The 25,175-nt window shown below is 32.7% G+C and overlaps 1 protein-coding gene across 1 annotated transcript; it reads right to left on the reverse strand.

The window, feature by feature from the left end:
• Window positions 1-8,933: 8,933 nt before the first annotated feature.
• On the reverse strand, window positions 8,934-10,763 carry LOC131605752 (uncharacterized). The gene is made up of 2 exons (XM_058878073.1): window positions 10,029-10,763; window positions 8,934-9,821 (listed from the first exon to the last, which is right to left on the reverse strand). The coding sequence occupies exons 1-2, from the start codon at window positions 10,761-10,763 to the stop codon at window positions 8,934-8,936; spliced, it is 1,623 nt and encodes a 540-aa protein (XP_058734056.1).
• Between the last annotated feature and the right edge of the window lie 14,412 nt (window positions 10,764-25,175).

A 25,175-nucleotide genomic window follows, 5' to 3' on the forward strand; every position in this document is an offset into this window, starting at 1 on the left:
AGATCTTGTTTCTACACAAAAGTCCAAAAATTCACTTTGTCAGGAAAAGTCAACTGTGTGGGATCATCATTGACTTTTAAGGTTTTTGGTCAAAAAATGACTTTCAAAGATCAATATCATCAATATATGGATATTAAAGTCATTTGACCAAAGAAATTCAAAGAAATTCATCAAGGAGCAAAAAGTCGGGAATTAGGGTTTTTGAAGGCATGGTGAGAACTCAAAATTTCACCTACACAACTCAAAAAACTTCCAACATGAAAGTTGTAGATCTTGCAAAATAAAACAACATCTTACAAAGGAACTTTTTTCAAAAGATCAATCATTTATGAAGTTTTGGAAATTTTGAAGTTTAGGTCATAAACACTTAGAAATTTTTCTAAGTGTTTTAACCTAGTTTTCATCCAACTTTGGGCTCATTTTTCACAAATTTCCCAAAGGATTATGAAGAAACTCCAAACTAATGATTTGAAGTAGATGTTTAGGGCTTTCCAAATTGTGTTCAACCTTCTCCAAATTCAATTTGAGCTAGGAGTTATGCTTGTTCAAAGTTGGCCTCATGAAGTAAAATTATAGGTCATGTACAATTTGGAACTTTGCAATTTTGTGCATTTTGCTTCACTAAGTGATGCTACACGACCTCTAATGCATCTGAAACCATACCATACATCAATTTCCATCATTGCATAAGGATTAGAGAAGATTCCCAAAAACAAAAGCATGTGATTATGTAATGATTGCATTTTTGAATTTATGGCAAATTGGTGATTCATCAAAGGAATCTTCTCCCAACCAATTGGAGCTCATTTCTGCAGCCATTTGGTCCCCTAAGATCAAGCAAAACCGATGGCTAGGGAGTGGTATCAAAGAGCTCATCATTGCACTTGGAATATTCTTTGAATTCCTTCATGGCTAAGAAAGCAAATCAACTTCACTAAGGAAGCTCACTCCTCTGCAGCTATACTGATCCATTTGCCTATAAATACAGATGCATTCCTCATTCAAAAACACACCAAAGCAACCATATTCCTTGCTTTCTCTTTCTCTTCTCATGTTCATTGTTTTTCAAAGTTCTTTGGCAAGAAGAATCGATTTCTTCAAACCAGAGCTTATCTTTGGAAAGTGAGCATTCTAACATCTCAAGGGAGGTCATTTGAGGTGATCCAAGCACCTGGATCACTTCTGTAAGTAGAGGAACACCATTGTTGCTCTCACTTTGGAGCATTTGCAGTTGGAGGTCCATAGAGTGATTCAGGAGGTTTCAAGTCAAGCCAATCATCCAGGCACACTCCTCAGGTCATAGTGAAGCTAACCAGATGACTGCAGCTCATCTGTAACTCCAAATTCAACAACCTCCATGTTCACTTGAAGCTGAAATCGAGGGAGGTCCATAGAGCAATTCAGGAGGATTCAAGCTCCAATAAGCATTCAGTTAGCATCATTGAGTCTCAGGGAAGCTATTGAGATCATTCATTCAAGCCCAGGTGCTCTCAATCATCCTCACGACCTCCATTTTCAGAGGTAAGTTTCTGAACTTCACCTCTTTAATTTAAGCACTCACTGAGTTAAAGCTCGATTCTATCTTGTTTAGCATCATCAGAGGATTGAAAACCCTCTATCATCTTGCATTTATTCATCTTGTTTGTCATTTAATTTCAAATTTAGGGTTTATATGTTCTTAGAGTTTTCTGAGAAATTAGGTAGCTATAGTTCATATAAATAAATGTTAGTTACATATCTGGATTCGTGAGGAAATTTAGAACAAGATTGATGTTTACATCATGTCATTTAGTTGAGAAACCAGAGAGTTAGGATTTTGAAATCTTTGAGCTCGAGGAAGAAGATGACTATGGCCATGGCGCGCAAAATTTGAATCTGGGGCCAAAGTTTATTTTATTTTGAATGGTATGCGTTCCTTAAACGACTGAACGAACTTGCCCTAGTGGCCTCCCATACGCCCTTAGTCTCATCATGCCTCAAGTCTGGGGTTCGAATCCCCCTCGCCCTAGACTTTTTGATTCTTTTATTTTTCAATGATTTACTAGTTGTTTTGAAACATAACCAAATGAATGCAAGTTACTATCACCACACGCGCGTTGGCTCAGTGGTGTTTGTTTTGAGTGTGTGACCTAGAGGGCGTGGTTCAAACCCTCCAAGGGCCAAAACTATTTTTTTAACACACAATTTCTTTCATTTTCTCACAAACTTCACATATTTATTTAACCTATCAAATTAATTTATTTTCACTTCATTTTTCACACACTTATCATTTAATATACCTATTTTGTGAATAATAAAAAAAATCATAAAAATATTATTTATTTTATATATTTTTATTAGGTTTAAAATAGTATGTTTTAAGTGTTTTCTTAAATACTTTAAATACATATATTCACTTTGTTTTAACCTAATCATTTTGTAAATAAAGTTTATGATAAAACCCTAATTGTTTAGGTCTTAATTAAGTAAAAATCTTTATTTTTACTTTGATTAAGTTGACTTTTGTCAATATTCAAAACTGTTTTCAATCTCTGATTAAACGGATGATTAAGGTTTTCAAACAACAAAACCTTGCATCATTCCAAATCATTTTTTCAAATTGCTTTTACACCAGTACTGTAAAGTACTGGGCCTCTAATAGAGTGTAAGTCCCAAGAACCTCCTCTTCTTAGCTTGTTTTCAAAACTGTATTTTCAAAATCTTCTTTCTGTTTTCAAAACATTCTTCTGGTATTTGAAGGGCATTATTCCCGGTGAAACTCTTCAGATACCTATGTGACCTTTGTCCATCTTCACTTCTTCTGTTTTCAAAAACCCTTAACTGTTTATCATATATATTTAACTGTTATCAACAAAACAACAAAATTACTGTTGAGGCTCTGTACATACTTCTTCAATGGCCTCCACTCCATCCAAGTTAGGCTTTACAAGCTTTCAATTTACAGTCTTTATTTAAATTACTGTCAAATATAAATTGTGCATATATATTAGTTTAGAACTACGTTTGAGTATAAACCCTAGGACAGTTAAACTATATATATATATATATATATATATATATATATATATATATATATATATATATATATATATATATATATATATATATATATATATATTATAGGAATATGGCCTAGGATTGAGAATGTCTTCTCGGTGAAGGCTCTTTCCTAATTAGAGATCTGTAGTTCAAACCCCCAAGATGAATTATTCCCGGTGAAACATCTTGGCAAAAACCTTAGAATCCAAATAAATAGGACACATCCACCCAAAGAGGAATTATTCCCGGTGAAACCTCTTACCCATCTGCTTAGAGCCAAAATAAGTTCAAAACTACATAGCTTTCTCTTGTGCTATAACAAAGACCCTCGATTAGCCTCCTCTTGGGCTTTGTACAAGGACCCACAGGCTTCTTAAAAGCATTTCCAGCTTCCTCTTGAGCTTGTATACAAGGACCCATCAGGTTTCTTATAAACATAGGAACAGGTCTTTAGCCACCTTTTAGCCTACCCTGGTGAGTTTCTTCCAATTTAAACCAGACTTTAAACAAGCTAAGTTTGTCTCAATCCTACATTGAGTACACTTTTTGGAATGAGAGACATGGACAGTCTCTGTCACCCTTATCTTCATCAATCTTCCTTAGCAGAGTCTAGGATCCATGCTTTTGGTCATCCTCAGCATTGAGTCAGCCTTCATCTTGGGCTTTAAACAAGAAGTCTCCATTAGATAATCTTTCTGCCATTCATTTTCAATAAAAACCCCTGGAAAGGGTTAGCCTCCAAAGTCAATTAATAAATAAAGATTCATTTCTCTTAGGAGATAATTCCCCCAAAAAAGAGTCAAAACCCCCGGAAAGGGTCAGCCTCCAAAAAAACATGATAAAGTCAGTCTTTTACCAAATAATTTCTCCAGCTGAGTCAAAATCCCTGGAAAGGGTTAGCTTCCAAAGAAAAACAGTCGTTTAATAAATAAAATCTCCTCAGTAGAGTCAAAACCAACAAAAACAGTTAGCCTCAACCTTGGGCTTCATACAAGGCACCCAAACAATAAAACTCCCCTGTCAAGAGTCAGCCTCAACCTTGGGCATTGTACAAGGCAGATAATAGAGTCTCCCCAGTGAGTTCTTCATCACTCAGTAGCCACAACCTTGGGCTTTGTACAAGGCAGATAAACCATATTTTTCATGTGTCAAAGATTCCTAACACTTAGGATCTTTCCCCATATAGTCATCCATACTTAATTCATTTAAGAGTCCGCCACAACCTTGGGCTTTGTACAAGGCAGAAAATAATGTTTTCCCTAGCTAGAGTCAGCCACAACCTTGGGCTTTGTACAAGGCACATAAAATAGAGTCATTCATTTAATTATCCTCAACAGTTAGCCACAACCTTGGGCTTTGTACAAGGCACATAAATAGAGTCTCCCTAAGTAGAGTCAGCCTCAATTCTGGGCTTTGTACAGAACACAAAAATACCATGTAATTAATCCCCAGTGGAGTCATCTCCCAGAGTCAATAACAATTAATTAATCAATCAAAAAGCCTCAAGCTTGGGCCTCATACAAGCCAGCTAAAGTCAAATCTTTTATACAGTAGATAGACATAGCTTATCTCTATAGAGAGATATTTTTACTACTCTACCACATTCAAACAAACAAACATTTCAATTTCAATTTCAATCAAAGTCTCCCATTTAGGACTCTGAAAGACATGCTCTGGCACATCCCCAGACTTGTACACTTTCCCTAATTTGGATGAGCATCTTTCTTTCATTTTAGAGGCACGATGGCTGTCATACTTGATCAACCAAGTAGACTCCCCTCTTGAATGAAATGAATCCAGTTATTCTGTCACTCCTTTAAATGTTTGTGGTAGAATAGTACAAATACCTCTCTGTAAAGATGATTTCATGTCTCTTTACTGTAAACAGAGATTTAATTCCAAGCTTCAACCTTGAGCTTCAAGCAAGGCACCAAAAATAATTAATTTCCCTAGTTAGTTCCCCGAACTACATTAAGCTCTGACTTCCACTAGGGATATGTAGGCATGAGGTTCACAAGGAATCTCAGCGAGCTAATAAAATACCAAAAATAGTCAGTCTGTCTGTCTGTCTGTCTTTTTTAATCAAATCAATTCCTTCTCCTAACACAAAGGAGAAACTTTCCCAATCATTAGCAATAAACACAAACACAATGACACAGAGAAGGTTCCTGTAGAGTACTACAGATATGTAGGGTGTTTAAACACTTCCCTATGTATAACCGACCCCCCGGACTCCAGAATTTCTAGTCTAGGTGAAATCCCCACACTTAGCAAACTCCTAGGGTTTAGTTGAGATCTTTTTTCCCCTTTCCTACTCGTAGGACAAATAAGAAAGTTCGTGTGATATCGTAGGAAGAACTGAAATAAAATTCATCCCACCACGGGCGCATTCTCCTTCCAAATTTCGCGTGAAGGGTTTAGCGTGCCGTCCTCCCAAGTGAAACGGGGAGGTAAAAGAAAACGACACCACACAAGTGAGTCATATAAGTAAGATGTCACAACATTCATCATGTTCAAATTAAGCCCTTCATATGCTACAAGGCTAATCAAATATTGAAAAATTAATTAAATCCACTACAGGTGGATATGTTTTATCAAAATCAATCTTAGGTCTTTGTGGAAATTATTGAGTAACAAATCAAACTTTATGCCATTCTTATTTTGATTTTTCACAAAAGCTCATTTATATCCCATTGGTTTTACACCTTGAGGTGTTGGGACTACATGTTCAAAATTAAGTCACTTGTAAAGTGAGTTTAATTCTTCTTCAATTGAATATATTCATTTTGGCTAATTCTCACTTTGTCTACAATATTTGATAGACTTTGATTCCTGATCCTCGTTATTATTTATCATCTTTAGCGCTATATTTTATCCGAAGACAATGTCAATATTGACTTTATTTTGGTTATCTTACTTTCGATTCCATTGTGTTTCATTCATGATATAAGTTATTGAGATCTCTTTATTTCATATTTCAAGTACTTGATTAGTTCTTCTGGAACTGAAAAATAAATTATGTCAAAGTGCTCTTAGAATTTTCATATTCTCACTTAGGTCATCTTTAACTTTAGTTTCTTTTCTTAGTAGAGGACTTTTAACATTGGAACCGACTTTCATACCACGCTTCAGGCGTGGCTACAACTCATTTGCAATATGAGCTTATCCAATAGGAGAATCCACTTTGAGTGGAGTATTAACAGCTGGTAATTTATTTCATAAACTTTGCAAATGAACAATATTTTGAACTTTTGGTGCATATTGGTTTGTACGAGGATCAAGACAACAATTTATTTTATCATTTGAACTTCTGGTTCATATTTGAACTTTTGATTCACACTTTCAGTTGCTTATTCTCTCCCCATAATATTGAGAAAATTAATTTATCAATTGATAGTTAGCCTACTAGACTTCAAACAAGTATCCAATTGTTGGACCAAGATACATCCTCAAATATAGGATTCAAATAAAAGATATTTTCTCAATATTATTTCGAAACGCATCTTAGCGTACTATATTGGAGCAATTGAATAATCACAACACATCCAAAATTTTACTTATATGAGAGATATTAGGTTATTATCCTAAAATAATTTGTATGTTAAGAGGAGAATTAAAAACATATACTATCTTGTTGGTTTAATGCGAATGAATATATTAATATTCATATTTTGTGTTTCAAATATCATGATCTTACAATTATCAATCATACAATTAACTTTAGACGTCTAAAGAATGAATCTTCAGGTCCATTTTTTTAATGAACATATGCTACAAGATGTTCGATATTAATTTTAATAATATATGTGATACTGATCAATAAAGTTCTGAAAAATTCAGAAACTGAGATCTTAGTCTGAGAAAACAACTTTACAAACTTCTGTTTGTGCTGAGTAGACAATAAATATTTGCATAATATTTTAGTCGATGCAATAATTAATGTCATGAAAAACTCAATTTCTCAGATTTTTATTTTCCTTTAGAAACACACAAAATTTATTGGATTGAAGAAACTTCTAGTTCTTCAATACTAGTTTTCGCATCATAATACATTCGGGATTGAAGAAACTTCTGGTTCTTCAATACAAGTTTTCACATCATAATGAATTCGTGATGACCCAACCGATTTTGCCAACATTCTTAAATTTAATTTGTAAACTTCTGGTTTACAATTATGCTTATGTTTTATGCTTGTTTAGTTTGTCAAATTTGATTTGTAAACTTCTGGTTTACAATTATGATTTGTAAACTGGTTATGCTTGTTTGCAATATATAGTGAAAACATAATTGAAATTTTGTTGTTATCAACACATCAAGATAAATATAGATATATTTAAAACAAATGATTAATTTTCATTTGAGTTAATTGTTATAAACTAAATCTAAAGAATAAAAAAAATTATTCATTAATAACTAAATAAAATAAAATAAATATCATAAGCAAATTTCAATAGAATAATATAATGAATAAATAAGAATCAGAAAAACTAATATTGATATTAAAACACTATCATTACAATATATTGTTTGATTCCTAAAGAATTGACCAATTTTTTTCAACAACCATCAACAAAAAAATTGAAATTCTGGACTCAGACACGTGATGTCTAACAGGATGTCACGACATTACTATCTGAACATTTTTAAACAAAAGAACAAAGAGTAAACAGAAAAACAACACAAGAAAGTTGTTAACCCAGTTCGGTGCAAACACACCTACATCTGGGGGCTACCAAGCCAGGGAGGAAGTCCACTATAAGTAATATCAATTAAAGGTAATACAAATCAAGATTACGCCTTTCACTTAATATCTACCCAATGCAACTTCAATCTAAATAACTTAGACCAGAGATCCTACTCACTCCCCCTCAATCACAGCAGTGATGAAAACTAACCAACGAATAACAAAAGAAGACACTCTTCAAGGACACAACTTGATCTTGCTTAAAAGCTTTGATCAAGTACAATAGTACTCTTGCTTAAAAGCTTTGAGTACTTCTTACAACTCAAAACAAAACGCCTAGACCAAGACAATCATCATGATGATTGTTTGGCTTACAAGAAAGCTACAACGAAAGACTTAAAAACAAAGAACTCTAAAAGTTTCTCAAACAAAAACCCTAACGTCAACAGCAGCACCTGCGTGGAATAAATAGCCTTCATACAATACAGCAGCTGGGCCTTGGATCCACAAAATAGTTTTAACCCTAATAAAACTAATCTCCATAAATCAAGGAACTAATAATAATAATCATCCAAGACGTCCTTGAAACAGATCAGAATCCATCATTACCAAATAAAGCGCATAGGATCTTATCAGATCACATAACCATAAATAGTAATAGAGAAGAACGAACAGCTGCGAATGTCATGACATCGGCCTTGACATCAGGTAAAGGCCTGCATAAGGAAAGACTTCACAACAGCAGAATGCATGTCATGACACCAGTTTAGACAAGATAGAACCACAACTAGTTTTACCAAAAATTACAGCCAATCAACAACATCTACAAATTCCCCCTTTGGCAAATTTTTGGCTAAAACACTAATAGATGTAAACAGATATCAGAGCATACACAACAGCCAACAACAGAAAAATAAATTCTGTAACAGAAAAATAAATTCTGACAGCAACTTGATTAATCACCAGAAAACCAGAAAACATCTACTTAATCAACTGTTATAGAAACCACTTGTCATTGTCAGGGAGAACCAGAGAAAACTCAAAATAAAGAAAACCACAAAACAACCATGTCCAAAAAAAAAACCAAAAGATCACCAAAATAACAGAACAACCATTACAACAAAACAACCACTATCACTACACTACCACTACCAAATTACTCCCCCTTTTTAGCCACAAAAGGAGCCAAAACATATTCAGCTCAGCAGAGCTAATCATCAGACCCATCACTGTCTTCATCACTAGAGCCACCAGGATTGTCATTACTTGAGCTACTAGTCCATTCAGCGGCATCACTACTCCCACTCTCAGCACCCTCAGCCTCTTCCTCAGCTTCTTCCTCAGCCTCTTTGTCTTCATCCATATTGTCACCACCCTTTTCACCAGCAAGATCATCATCTGTAGACTGCTCAAGACTGTGGATGAGATTTTCAAGTTTCAGCTTCCTGTTGTCCAACTCTTGACAAGTCTCTTTTAGCTCAGCAATAAGAAGAGCTTTGTTCACAGATTTGCTGGGTTGTGATGTCCCAGCAGATGTCTTGTCATCAGACCTCTGCAGTAGCTTGTAGTGAAAAGACAAAGCACTCTCCCTCTTACATACAGAATCTTTACTTTTCAGAATTCCAGGGTGTTGCTTGAGGATTATTCCACATATCAGAGATGGGAAAGCAATGGGAAGCTTGGTAGCAGAGGTACCAACATGCCTCATAGTTTGATCAAATATGTAGGTCCCATAGTCAAATTTTGTCTTGGTTCCCACAGCATATATGAATCTTCCTAGGCCAACAGCAATGGTGGAAGTGTGATTGGTAGGCACCCAGTTAGCAGCACCAATTTTGTGCAGCAATGCATACCTGACATTAAGAGAACTAGCAGACAGTTTGCTCTTTATGGGCCACTTCTTAACCTTACCACCAGTGATTACCTTGCAAACCTCATTATTAGTCACTTCAAGCTCAGGTTGAGCCTCAGCATCTCTACCTAGATATAGGTTGATAACAGCAGGGGAAAAATCTATGCACTTTCTTCTAACATACACCTTATGAAAATCATTAGTTGTTCCATCACCACAATCTTGAGACAAATTCACAATAAATTCCTTCACCAGCATTTCATAACACTTTGAAAAATGAGTAACAGTTTTAATCAAACCTGCAGCCTTGATGAGCTTCATGACCTCTTGACATTCCAGAGCATCATTTGCTAATTCTCTTTCCAGAGCCAGCCTTCTTTGATAAACAAACTTCCACTGGATAGCATTTGAAGCATAGTGCAAGTAAATGTTATTCAAAGGAACATCACGAACCTTTGTGGAGGACTTTGTGACAGCAATCTTCTTCTTGGATGGGATGTCAGGGACATCACTTAAGACATCATCTTCTGGGACAGAAACACTCCTTTCCTTCCTCTTCTTCACAGTAGCCTTGCTCCCTGTGGTTGAAGGTTCAGCAAGGACCTTCTTGACCTTCTTTATAGTGACCTTCTTTTGAGGAGTAACCTGAGGTTTGGAGAAATCTTGATCACAAGCCTGTTTGCCCTTACGAGTCTTGACTCTATGAGAGATGCTAGAGATGAGTTCATCATCAGCAATGTCAATAGAATCATCCAGATCATCCAAATTCACAACATCATGCACAGTAGGACCTTCATTAGGGGTTTCTTTAGAAGCAGCAACAGGAACCTCTTCAGCTTTCTCAGGCTCAAGAACTTCAGCATCTTTAGTACCAGATGTTTCAACATTAATAGCTTCAGATGTCTCAACTTCTTTGGCACCTGGGTTCTTCTCATCAGTGTTATCAACCGATGTCTCAACATCACCCTGATCTTTGCTAGCATCATCTTGACCATCTTGATCATCTTTGCTGTTCTCAGAGGCAGACATCTGGGCTAGAGGAACAGATATCCCATCAACCTTGTGCCCTTCCTTCAAGATTCTTGTGACAATACCTGCGATCGCATTGTGAACATAAGCAGAACCCTCTCTACCTTGAACAGAAAAGGTTTCAGGAACAGATCCCCCAGTTGATTTTCTTGCATGCATCTTTCTTGGTGGATTACGAACAGTATCGATAGCAGGAACAGAGTTCAATGGCACAACATCCAGCACAACATCTTGATCACTCACAACATTTGGTGCCCTAGAACCTGATGCTGTTTCAGAGGTAGGAGAAGATTTCTTTGAGGGAGAACTCTGAGACATGGTGAGAGAAAGTGGAAAGCTGGGTAAGGGATTGTGAATGCAGCAACACAGAGAGATAGCGTGAGTGTGGAGGAGAGGTTTTGGAGGAATGGAAACCGTTTGGGTAACTTGTAAAAGGGGGGGAAAATACACTTTAATGTGTAATGATATCAAAGATTTGGAGAGAGAAATATTGCTGGCCCCACACCCAATTAATTGCTATAATCCTTCACAAAGACAAATGCCTAGTTTGCTTCTTAGATTTTCAAATTGATTTGCATCCAAGGCTTTTGTGAAAATGTCAGCCAATTGAAGGTTTGTAGCAACATGTTCCAAGGCAATTATTTTATCTTCAACAAGATCTCTAATGTAATGATGTCTAATATCAATGTGCTTGGTCCTGCTATGCTGAATGGGATTCTTTGAAATGTTAATGGCACTTAAGTTGTCACAATATAATGTCATGACATCTTGTGTGACATTGTATTCTGTTAACATTTGTTTCATCCAAACAAGCTGAGAGCAACTACTTCCTGCTGCAATGTATTCTGCCTCTGCAGTGGACAAGGACACACAATTTTGTTTCTTGCTGAACCATGAAATAAGATTATTACCCAAGAAGAAACATCCTCCTGAAGTACTTTTTTTGTCATCAGCACTTCCAGCCCAATCTGCATCACAATATCCAGTGAGAATAGGTTCACACCCATGAGAGTAGAGCATTCCATATTCACAAGTACCATTCACATATTTCAGGATCCTCTTGACTTGGTTGATATGGCTGATCTTAGGATCTGCTTGATACCTAGCACACACCCCAACAGCAAAAGCAATATCAGGTCTACTGGCTGTGAGATACAGCAGACTTCCTATCATGCTTCTATATAAACTTTGATCAACACTGGTTCCCTTTTCATCTTTGGACAACTTTAAGTGAGTAGGAGCTGGTGTTCTTTTGTGAGAAGCATTTTCCATTCCAAACTTTTTAATAATGTTTTTAGCATACTTACTCCGAGAGAGAAAGATTGAGTCTTCCATCTGTTTAACTTGCAGCCCAAGAAAATAAGTTAATTCTCCAACTAGACTCATTTCAAATTCGGATTGCATCTGATCAACAAAATGTCTAGTCATCTTGTCTGACATCCCCCCAAACACAATATCATCCACATAGATTTGAGCAATCAGGATCTTTCCTCCTTCATCTTTAACAAAGAGAGTTTTATCTATTCCTCCTTTCCTGTACCCATTACCAGTAAGAAACTCAGTTAGTCTCTCATACCAAGCTCTAGGGGCTTGTTTTAGGCCATAAAGATCTTTTCTTAGTTTGTACACATAGTCAGGATGATTTGGATCAGCAAAACCTTTAGGTTGCTCCACATAAACTTCCTCACTCAGGTATCCATTCAAGAAAGCACTCTTCACATCCATCTGATATAGTTTGAATTTTAGAATACAAGCAACTCCTAGCAGTAATCTAATTGACTCAAGTCTAGCAACTGGAGCAAAGGTTTCATCAAAGTCAATTCCTTCAACTTGAGTGCATCCTTGAGCAACTAGCCTTGCTTTGTTTCTGACAACAGTTCCCAGTTCATCTGACTTGTTCTTGTAAACCCATTTTGTTCCAATGACATTAGTACCTTTAGGTCTTGGTACCAGCTCCCATACTTCATTCCTTTCAAACTGGCCTAGTTCTTCCTGCATGGCATTAATCCAGAACTCATCTGTTAAGGCTTCCTTGACATTTTTAGGTTCAATTTTTGACACAAAACAAGAGTTTGAAACTACTTCCCTTGACCTTGTAGTAATTCCACTGTTGAGATCACCTATAATAAGTTCACTAGGATGATTTTTTTGAACTCTTATTGATGGACTCTTGTTAGGAAGTTCAGTCTCAGATTCTGTGATAGTAGGACTGCAATCATCTTCTCTGGTAGATCCTTCAGCTGTAATATTCCAGAATGTTCCGACATCTTCTGTGACATCTGCTTGATTGTGGTCATCATCAACCACAACATTTATGGACTCCATTATTATTCTGGTTCTTGAGTTGAACACTCGATAGGCTCTACTGTTCGTAGAGTAGCCCAGAAAGATTCCTTCATCACTCTTGGGATCCATCTTCCTTCTGTGATCTCTATCAGCAAGAATGTAACACTTACTACCAAACACATGGAAGTATTTGACAGTGGGTTTTCTTCCCTTCCAGATCTCATATAGGGTGGTAGAGGTTCCTTTTCTTAAGGTAACTCTATTATGGACATAACAAGCAGTATTCATGGCTTCAGCCCAGAAGTAGATAGGAAGATTCTTAGCATGGATCATGGCTCTGGCTGATTCTTGAATAGTTCTATTTTTTCTTTCAACAACCCCATTTTGCTGTGGAGTAATAGGGGAAGAAAATTCATGATGTATTCCTTCAGAGGAGCAGAAATCAGCAAACTTTTGATTCTCAAATTCCTTTCCATGATCACTCCTAATTCTCACAACACCATTTTCTTTTTCTCTTTGAACTCTTTGACATAGGTCCTTGAAAACATCAAACACATCTGATTTTTCTCTGATGAAATTTACCCAAGTGTATCTGGAGTAGTCATCTACCACCACATAAGCATATTTCTTTCCTCCAAGACTTTCTATTTGCATTGGTCCCATCAAGTCCATATGTAGCAGTTCAAGAACTCTGGAAGTAGTCAGATGTGTAACCTTTGGATGTGACATCCTGGTTTGTTTTCCTACCTGACATTCACCACATATTCTTCCTTCATCAATTTGTAGCTTAGGAATTCCTCTCACAGCTTCCAGAGAAATAATCCTTTTCATACCTCTTAGATGAAGGTGACCAAGTTTTTGGTGCCACAGTTTTGCTTCTTCTTCCTTAGAGCATACAGTAGAATAGCTGGATTCATGAGACACCCACAAGTAGCAGTTATCTTTGGATCTGACACCCTTCATTACTACTTCCTTTTCTTCATTAGTAACCACACACTCAGCTTTAGTGAAGTTGACTTGGTATCCTTGGTCACAGAGTTGACTGATGCTTATAAGATTAGCAGTCAGGCCTTTGACCAACAAAACACCTTCTAAATTTGGCACTCCTGAACAGTCTAATTTTCCAACTCCTTTGATTTCTCCTTTAGCTCCATCACCAAAGGTTACATAACTAGTAGAATGACTCTTGATATCAACAAGCAGATTCTTGAGTCCAGTCATGTGTCTGGAACATCCACTGTCAAAATACCAGTCTTCTTTGGCTGAAACTCTAAGAGATGTATGGGCTATTAAAGCCATATTTTTAGGTTTCCATTGTTGCTTCTGGATGGGCATGATCTGCTTAGGTTTGTAGTAAGGAGCTTGATCTGGGTATCCATATAATCTGAAGCAAAAAGGCTTAATGTGTCCAAATCTCCCACAGTAATGACATCTCCATCTTTGAAACTTTCTCTTCATTTCACTTTTCTCGTGATGTTGAGTCACATGTTTTGACATCGGTTTCAACATCTCAGCTTCAGGTTTAGTTCTGCTACTATCTTGGGAATGTTTCTTTGCACCAACAAATCCTATACCAGACATATCTCCTGAACTTTTTCCAACCTGCAAAATCTCCTCCAACATATCCGTGCCACTGTTCAACATTTTTACAGATTTTGACATCTGATCAAGTTTGGATTGTAACATGATAATTTCACTATTCAGTTCAGATATAGTTTCACTAAGCCCTTTGTTATCAGCCTCCAACTGAGCTATGTGTTTCTTCTGCTTTTCACCTTGTTGACACACTTCAGCACTTCTGATACACAGCTTTCTGTAGGAGGTTGCCAGCTCTTCAAAGGATAGCTCATCTTCACTAGAATCTTCATCAGAATTGCAAACTCTAGTAAGGGCTGTGACATGTTTGGCTGATTCTTCTTCAAAATCACTCTCAGAATCTTCATCAGACCAGGAGACTGACAATCCTTTCTTTTGTTTCTTGAGATAAGTAGGGCATTCAGCTCTAATATGTCCATACCCTTCACATCCATGACATTGAATCCCTTTGCTGTGATTGTACTTTTCTTCTGGTTTAGCTCTTCTGCCAGAGTCATAAGATCTATTGATGTCAGATGAGATGTTCTTGGCATTAGGTCTTGGCTTCTGATCCATTCTTCTCATAATTTTGTTGAATTGTTTGCCAAGCATAGCTATAGATTCAGATAGATTCTCTTCTCTACTTTCCTCTACTTCTTCTTGAGAGTTGGACACAAAAGCTATGCTTTTGTTCTTCTTTTCAGAATTTTCACTGATTCCCATCTCAAAGGTTTGAAGAGATCCAATTAACTCTTCTACCTTCATTTTGCTGATGTCCTGTGCCTCTTCTATAGCTGTAACTTTCATATCAAATCTCTTAGGTAGGGATCTAAGAATTTTTCTCACCAGCTTTTCATCAGACATTTTCTCTCCCAAAGCTCCTGAGGTATTAGCAATATCCAGTATATTCATATGAAAATCCTTAATACTTTCATCATCCCTCATCCTTAGATTTTCAAACTTTGTAGTTAGCAGTTGAAGTCTTGACATCTTCACTTTGGAGGTGCCCTCATGAGTTGTCTTGAGGGTATCCCAGACATCTTTGGCTAGTTCACACTGGTGCACCAGTCTGAAAATATTCCCGTCAATTCCATTGAATAAAGAATTTAAGGCTTTAGAGTTGCCAAGCGCCAATGCCTCTTCATCTTTGTCCCATTCTTCCTCTGGTTTAAGAGTTTTCTTGCCATCTTTATCAGTAATAACAGGATGTTCCCATCCTTTGTTCACAGCTCTCCATGCTTTACTATCCACGGATTTCAGAAAAGCCACCATGCGAGGTTTCCAATAATCATAATTAGAACCATCCAGAATGGGTGGTCTAATCACAAATCCACCACCTTCTTTGTCCATAGTACCAGAAAATACTGTCCCTAGATCTCACCCAGTAAAAACAGGCAGGGTGCCTGCTCTGATGCCAATTGAAATTCTGGACTCAGACACGTGATGTCTAACAGGATGTCACGACATTACTATATGAACGTTTTTAAACAAAAGAACAAAGAGTAAACAGAAAAACAACACAAGAAAGTTGTTAACCCAGTTCGGTGCAAACACACCTACATCTGGGGGCTACCAAGCCAGGGAGGAAGTCCACTATAAGTAATATCAATTAAAGGTAATACAAATCAAGATTACGCCTTTCACTTAATATCTACCCAATGCAACTTCAATCTAAATAACTTAGACCAGAGATCCTACTCACTCCCCCTCAATCACAGCAGTGATGAAAACTAACCAACGAATAACAAAAGAAGACACTCTTCAAGGACACAACTTGATCTTGCTTAAAAGCTTTGATCAAGTACAATAGTACTCTTGCTTAAAAGCTTTGAGTACTTCTTACAACTCAAAACAAAATGCCTAGACCAAGACAATCATCATGATGATTGTTTGGCTTACAAGAAAGCTACAACGAAAGACTTAAAAACAAAGAACTCTAAAAGTTTCTCAAACAAAAACCCTAACGTCAACAGCAGCACCTGCGTGGAATAAATAGCCTTCATACAATACAGCAGCTGGGCCTTGGATCCACAAAATAGTTTTAACCCTAATAAAACTAATCTCCATAAATCAAGGAACTAATAATAATAATCATCCAAGATGTCCTTGAAACAGATCAGAATCCATCATTACCAAATAAAGCGCATAGGATCTTATCAGATCACATAACCATAAATAGTAATAGAGAAGAACGAACAGCTGCGAATGTCATGAAATCGGCCTTGACATCAGGTAAAGGCCTGCATAAGGAAAGACTTCACAACAGCAGAATGCATGTCATGACACCAGTTTAGACAAGATAGAACCACAACTAGTTTTACCAAAAATTACAGCCAATCAACAACATCTACAAAAATTATAATTGTTCAATTTTTTATATTAAAATATTAGTTCTTTTGGAACAATTGCCCAATCATCATAAATGATCATGATATATAAAAAGAATTATTGTTATTGGATCGCATTTGTTATATACAAACGCAATGATTGAAGAAAATTGTGATATACAATTACAAGAAAATATTATCATATAAATCAAATTATATATACATATCATATGTAGATATATGTATTATGTAGATACTAGGTAATTAGTTATATACATCAACACAGTGCTTCGTTCAAAATGATGATTATGGTAGCAAAATAATAAATATTTTGATATATGGAAATATTTGATTGTATTATTTATTTATTTATTTATTATTATTTTTTTCGAACATACATGATGATGATATAGACATATATTTAAAGATACAATCAATTTGTTCCAGTATTACAAAAACGGTTTTTTTCGATATCTAAAAAAACAAATATGATCGATCATAAATAAAAAAATACACATATTTGTTTTGCTATCCTTGATAGGTTCTTCATTAACTATATAAATGATTTTTTTTCGCTATCCTTCACGGATGCTTAATAAGTTATTCAGGAACTATATAAATAATTCGTTTTGCTATCCTTCAGGGGTGCTTAATAAGTTATTCAGGAACTATATAAATCAGTGGCGGAGCCAAAAATTTTAGGCAGCCTGGGCAAAAACTTTACACCATTTATTATTCATCTGTTTTAATTTTCACACTTTATTTTTACTAATTTTGCCCCTAATTTTACCCCTGATTTTATTTAAAATCGACTATTAAATTGAGAAGAGTACAAAGAAAATAGGGGTTGAGCCCGGGCGCCTGCCCGGGCTGGCTGGGCCTTGGCTCCGCCCCTGATATAAATAATTTATTTTGCTATCCTTCAGGATGCTTAATAAGTTCTTCATGAACTATATAAATAATTCGTTTTGCTTTCCTTCAGGGATACTTAATAAGTTCTTCAAGAACTATATAAATAATTCATTTTGCTATCCTTCAGGGATGCTTAATAAGTTCTTCAGGAACTATATTTTCTATGTGTTATTTATAAATATATTGATTATAAAATATATAATATAAAAAAATATATCAAATAATAGTACCTTCTAAATCTTAGAGTTTCGTGCCGATAACGTGTTATAAAATAAGGAAAAAGAAGATAAAAGAGAAGAGAGAAAGATGAGAATAATTTTGTATTATTTCATTGGTGTATCTTTTACAATGAGGTTGATCCTATTTATATGACAATATACAAACAATGTAATAAATATAAAATATTATAAATAAGGAATAACATGCTTGAGGGACAGTCATCCAATTATTCATAACAATAATTATTATTATTTAAAAAGAAATAAAAATTATTAGATTTATTAATATGCCTAAAAACAGGAAAGAGGCCATTAAAAAAGAATGAATGGAATAATTGTTTATCTATCTATTTATAGGACTCCTAGATTTTTTTTAATAAGGTCCAAAATATATTAAACAAAGGAAAAGATTACAAAGAGAAGGAGGACAAAACCAAAACTCTCAAGAGTAACAAAGCAAAACGGAAAACTAAAAAGATAGACAACAAAAACACATGAGATAACTCATGTCAAAGAAACTAGTGAGGCGTATGGTTGGAGACACACACCTTGATGCCTTTGCACGCCTCAGGCGATTTCTTCCTCTTCTTACTTTTTCTTGGAACTACCAATTGAAATGGTTGACTAGCGTTGTCATCCAAATCAATAATCTCATCTCTCTTATTCATGTTAGCCCAAGATTCCTTTATAGGACTCCTAGTTCGTGAATACTATTAATTTATTTATGGATAATTTTGTAAACACAAATATCAAAACAATACACGTATGATACTTTTTTCTAGGGGTGTTAATGGGTGAGGGTCGACCCACGAACCCTAAACCCAAATCAAACTAACCTATAAATTATCTGAACCCACTTATTTATGGGTATGCCCAACCTAACCCACATCAACCCATATAATTTCGATTCAGGTATCGGGTTTGAGTTTTGCAAATCGCAAACCCGTTAACCCAACTCATTGATGTGACAATAGTAATTTTTTCTTTTTTTTTTATTATTTTAAATAGAAATATAAAATTATAATCTCACTATAAACCATAATTTTTCTAAAAAAGTTTTATTCTCAACCAATAAAACTAATAGATAAATGAGTTTACGTAATTCTAAAACTGAATGTTGCTTCTTATTTTCTTTTGTATCATTTTCAACTTACGTATTTTATAAAAATAAGATGTCTTGTAGAATTTTATACTATTATCCAGTGTTACGTCATGTTGATGAATATTATTAGATATTATATGACGTGCTTAATTCATTTTGTGTGTTCAAATGAGTATAAATGTATTGTATTGTGCTACAATATTTTTAAATTAATTTTTATTTATTTGAAACACAATCCCCGAACCTAACCCAATCCATAAATAAATTGGTCGGTTTAGGTCGGTTTTGATAATGCAATTGTGGGTTGGACGACGAATCCAACCCATTAAAATTTGAATGAGTTGAATAACAGATTAGGCCAAATCTAATCTAATCCAATTCATTTACACTTTCAATTGGTTATATTTTTCATATTCGTTGGTTTGCGAAGACACGTATCTTACATATTTTTTTAAAATATTTATTATAATAGTTAATAATCTAAACTAATATAAGTGTATATTTATAAGTAAAGGATATCAAAGTTCAATTCAAGATTTATTGAGTCATTTGTTATCAGTTTTTTATTATTAGGTTAGCCATTATTTATATTTACACATCAATTGGCGTTGTGAATGAATAAGTGTATTAAAATTCTTTTTATAATATATATTAGAGTGAAGATACATTTTGGTCCCTCACAAATATTACACGAGTCAAATTAGTCCTTCACAATAAAATAGACCCAATTTAATCCTTATAAAATTTAACCGGATCATATAAGTCATTCTGTTAATATTTTTTTTAAACCAGTTTTTTTCTAGTTTTAAACTGTGACTGGATTGCCAAGTTGGATTTTATTTTATTTTCATTTTTTAAATTTTTATTTTTTAATTTCATTTTTAAAAAATTATAAATTAATAATATAAAAAAGTCAAAATTGTTTCTATAAGGAGTTGAACTCAGGCTCACGTGGTTAATTTTAAACAATTATAAATTTAAAATTAAAAAATACAAAATTTGTATCAATATGGTCTCGAACCTAAGTCTCTTTAGATTAAATGACAGTCAATTTAATAAAATAAAAATTGATTTGTCTATTTGTAAATGATAGTCACTTTACTAACAATAGAAATTGATTTGTCTAGTTGTTATTGATAGTCACTTTACTAACCGTAAAAATTGATTTGTCTAGTTGTAAATGATAATCACTTTATTAACAATAGAAACTGTTTTATCTAGTTGTAAATGATAGTCACTTTACTAACAATAGAAATTGATTTGTTTTGTTGTAAATAATAGTCACTTTACTAACAATAAAAATTGATTTTTCTAATTGTAAATGATAGTCACTTTATTAACGATAGAAATTGATTTGTCTAGTTGTAAATTGAAAATCATTTAACTTGAAGGGACTTGGATTTGAGACCTCAAATAAATAAAAATTTATGTATAAAATTTGTTAATATTAGTAGAAATCATGAAAATTACTTATTTAAAAATTACTTTATAAGAAATAATTTTGACTTTTTTGATATTATTCATTGATAACTGTTTAAAAATGAAATTAAAAATAAAAATTAATTTACTATTTAAAAAATAAAAATAAAAATAATTCAACGTGTCAGTCCAGTCACGGTTTAAAAGTATGAAAAGAACCAGTTTAGAAGTAGGAAAAAACCGACTTGAGAAAAATATTAGCAGAAGAACTAGTAAGATCCGGTTAAATTTTGTAAGGGATTAAGTTGGGTCAATTTTTTTGTGAGAAACTAATTTGACTCGTGTAATATTTGTGAGGGACCAAAATGGGTCTTCACTCTATATATTATAATTTGAACATATATTTATATGAGTGAAAGCAACCATTATTTCATATATCAGTTTTTTAATATTGCATTAGGACCCACTATATTTGAATATAATTAAAAATAATTATAAAATTTATACACAAATAAAAGACAAACGAGTAATAAATTATATCACTATTTATTTTCTAATGACAAAATTAATCCTTTTAAAAATCATGTTTATAAACTAAGAAATATTCTGTAATAAATTATAAGCAAATTTTACTTTTTAAATTTATTGAATAATTGATGTATTTGATCTATATATAAACCAAATACATCAATTATTTAATTAATCTAAAAAAGTAAAATTTGTTTATAATTTGTTACGGAGGGAGTACAATATTATTATTCATAAGTCTTTGAACTCTCTGTAAAAAAATCTAACGCTTCTAGTGCTAGGAAACCAAAAATGCCAAAAGTAAATGGTATAAAAGCATGTTGATGTGCGGCTTGCAAACAACCAAAGAATTTGAAAAGATTTCATTGGCAAAAGCCACCATCAACGATGGTTGGTTGACCTAAATACAGACAGCTGATGTTGATGAACAATGGTCAAATGAGAGAAAAGATAGTTTTTTAAAATTTCATGAGAAATAGAAAGAAAGTGTTAAAATTGATAGAAAAAGTCGAAAAAAGAAAAAGAAGTAAAAAGGAATATCAAAAGTGAAAAAAATTAAGAAATAAAAGATTTGATATATTAGTACAAACAAAGAAGGGAGAAATAACTTATTTTGTAAAATGACACAAATATTTTTTATTAAGTTAATATATTAATTTTATTATTTATTTATTTTAATTTTAGAGTGAATATCCATTTTGATCTCTCACAAAAACTGCAGAATCTAAATTAATCTTCCGTAAAATGAATGACTCAATTTTATCTCTTACAAAATTTAACCGGGTCATATTAGTTCCTATGTTAATATTTTTTACAAACCAGTTTTTTCTACTTTTAAACCATTTCTAGACCGTCAAATTGAATTTTATTTTTTATTTTTCATTTAAAAAAATACTAAATTGATTTTTTTTAATTTCAATTTTATTTTTAAAATAATTCATAGTTGAAAATATCAAAAAAAGACAAACTTGGTTCCCATAAAGAATTGAACCAATCACTTTTAAGCCACATCCCACCACTTTACCACTAAGCCAATAAAAGTTATGCAGAAAAAGTTTCATTTAAATTTTTTAATGATAAATATTTAACTTAATAATTTAGAATATACAATTTTACTAAAACTATATTTTTTTTTTGTTTTTAAAATGATAAGTTATTTGTTAAACATGACAAATTATTGTATATAAATCTATTATTAAACTTTGTAGATAAAAATGTAAGTAAAGACATACGATTTATCTTAAAGGTCTTGGGTTTAATTCTTTCTAAAAATCAATTTTGGCATTTTTTTATTTTTAACTCTAAATTGTTTAAAAATAAATGTAGTATTTAAAAAATAAAAAATAAATCCAAGCAGTAAAGTCACGGTGTAAAAGTAGGAAAAAAATTGATTTGAAAAAATTATTAATAAAGAGACTAATATGACCAGGTTAAATTTTGTAAGGGTTAAATCATACTTTTTTTTTGTGAGAGATTAATTTGGGGTTTGTATTTTTTGTGAGAGACCAAAATGGGTCTTCACTCTTAATTTTATCAATTAATCTTTGAATACAAAATTTGTGTTAAATTAATCTAGTTAATATCATTTTAATTTCTTTTATTAATTTAATATTTTTAGGTTATTTTTTTATTAATTTCTTTTTTATGAATAATATTTGATTAATCAATACACTTGAATTTTGTTAATATTTATGCAAAGAAATAATTAAATTTAATTTTAAATTTATGTAACTTTATTAATTTAATTAATCTAAATTATTATTTTATTTAAAGTAATATTTTAAATATTTAATTTTATTTCTAATTGAAATTTATATAATTTTAAGAAAAAGATGAAAATTGTACTCCCTCCGTTTTTTTATTATAAGTCGTTTTGAAAAAAAAATTGTATTTAAATATAAGTCGCTTTACAATTCCAATGAATAATTAATGCTATTTTTCCTATTATATCCTTAAATATTTATTATTCTCTCTCCTTTCAATTATATAAATTTATCTTCCACATGTCATTAATGAAGGATAATTTTATAAAAACCTTCATAATTTCTCATTTTCATACAACAATTATTATTTTTCTTAAACTGTGTAAAAAAGTCTAAAACGACTTATAATAAAAAACGGAGGGAGTAGAATCTACATTAAATTCACATATCTTCTCGGGGACGGATCCAGCAGACAAGCAAATTTCATGTTCCCTCTCTCTTCGTTATCGCCATAAAGTATGATACATGTAGACATTAAAAGCAAAAAGTCGTGCAACATTTTTATTTTCTTCCATTTCTTTGTTTATTTTAATATAGTAGTATTATAAATAAATGATACTACTTATTAAAATTATAAAATCATAGTTATTTAGTTTTAAATATAAAGATATTAATTTGATACACTCTAAAGAAGAAAATGTAAAAAGTTTACATTATCCATAAATCACATTCACTCAATGGATGAATTACAAAAATACTAGTGATCATTAAAGTTAGTTGTTCTAAATTATTTTATAATTAAAAATTAATTAATAATGTAAAACATTTTTTAATTGTTGTTGTATGTATAAATTAAAATTAAAATATAAATATTCATAACTATTGTGTGTTGATAGTATATTTTAACCGATATGTTAAATGAGTTAAATAAATATAATTTTTTTATTTAAAATGATATTAAAATTTATTTATATTTATGTATTAATGTAAATAAATTATTATTATTTATAATTAAGAATTTTATAAAAAAATTATAACTATTAATTTTAATTTTTCACTCACGTGCTTTTAAGATTTTTAAATATTATAATAAATAAGAGCATTTTTTCTGCCATTTTCAAATTATATCTAATACTCTCATTTTTTCATTATTCTAGAAATTTTTTTGGTGAAATGAGAATAATTTTTTTCGAACAACTTTTTTTTGTACAATATTGAAATTTTTTTATATATACGAGATTTCTGGTAATTCATTTAAAATATTTGGTAAGTTGCAATTAGTTTTGAAAATTTTAAAATTTGTGGTAAAATCATGTAAATTTCTGGTAAAATCCATTAACGAAAATAAAAGAATACCAAAAATCACAAGTAATACTTACTTTTGAGAAATAGAACTTTGGCTTTCTACCAAGTTGATTATGTTTTACAAAATTGTATACCTCCATAGCCCCACATCTCGGTAAAAATAAAACATGAATAAAAACTATTCAAAACTAAAAGTAAAATTTGAGTATTACAAATAATACCACTTACCCGCTCAAAACGTTATGCATATCTTCATCAAGTTTATAGCGTAACGAGCATAACATAACTACAACATTTTGCTTCGGACATATAATAACTTGTTGCCAATTGTTCTTGCATAAACATTCTGAATAATTAATAATGTTCATAAAATTGATTTATAATGAAAACACAAATTAATATATACTTACACATGGTAAAACGGTCTCATGCAACATTTTTTATTCTCATTAACCAACTTATTTTGGATGTACATCTTGATAGTGTTTGCCCCCGTACCTTGAGTCCACTTCTCCATCTCCTGTTCTAATATCTTCCTTAACTTTTTAGCAACCATCTCTTTAATTTCTCTATAATGGTTTACTTTGTTAATTGATTGCGATGGTCCAAAATGTAACTTCAAGTCAATGTCTCATCCAAGACCACAGACACACCTAACATGCTCTTCGGTTCCAATCGCTTCTACCAAGATGTCATGACGATCTCATGGAATGAAAATACCAACTTTGGATTGTTCAACTCGTACATCCTATAACACATAAAATTTCTCGTTTACCAAATTGAATTAACTAAACTAAGTAATGTTAAAAAAATATCTACTTACAATCTTTTCAGCCACTTTGCGATTAGTCTTTGATATGAACTATCCATCTTGTCTTTGACGTGTCCTATTCCATTTCTTATGGCGTGATGGTGTAGATGGACTACGATCAAGGCTTCTAGAAGGATCTCTCAGCTCTAGTCCCATTTGTTTTATTTTTTATTAATTATTTTCTATTCCAATTTAACATATCCTCCACGAGACAATCTATACAGATAAATACTTCTAGATTTATTCTCCTTTCCTTTTTGGCTCTTAGCTAAGAAATCAGGGAGTGGTGTGAGACTTTTCAAAATCCTCTCAAACTTTCTTATCAATAAATGGATATTTCACGTATGGAGGCTCAGAGTCATTACTTGGATGTTTAATATAATCA

Source organism: Vicia villosa, linkage group LG5, assembly GCF_029867415.1.
Source record: "Vicia villosa cultivar HV-30 ecotype Madison, WI linkage group LG5, Vvil1.0, whole genome shotgun sequence".
Lineage (NCBI taxonomy): Eukaryota > Viridiplantae > Streptophyta > Magnoliopsida > Fabales > Fabaceae > Vicia > Vicia villosa.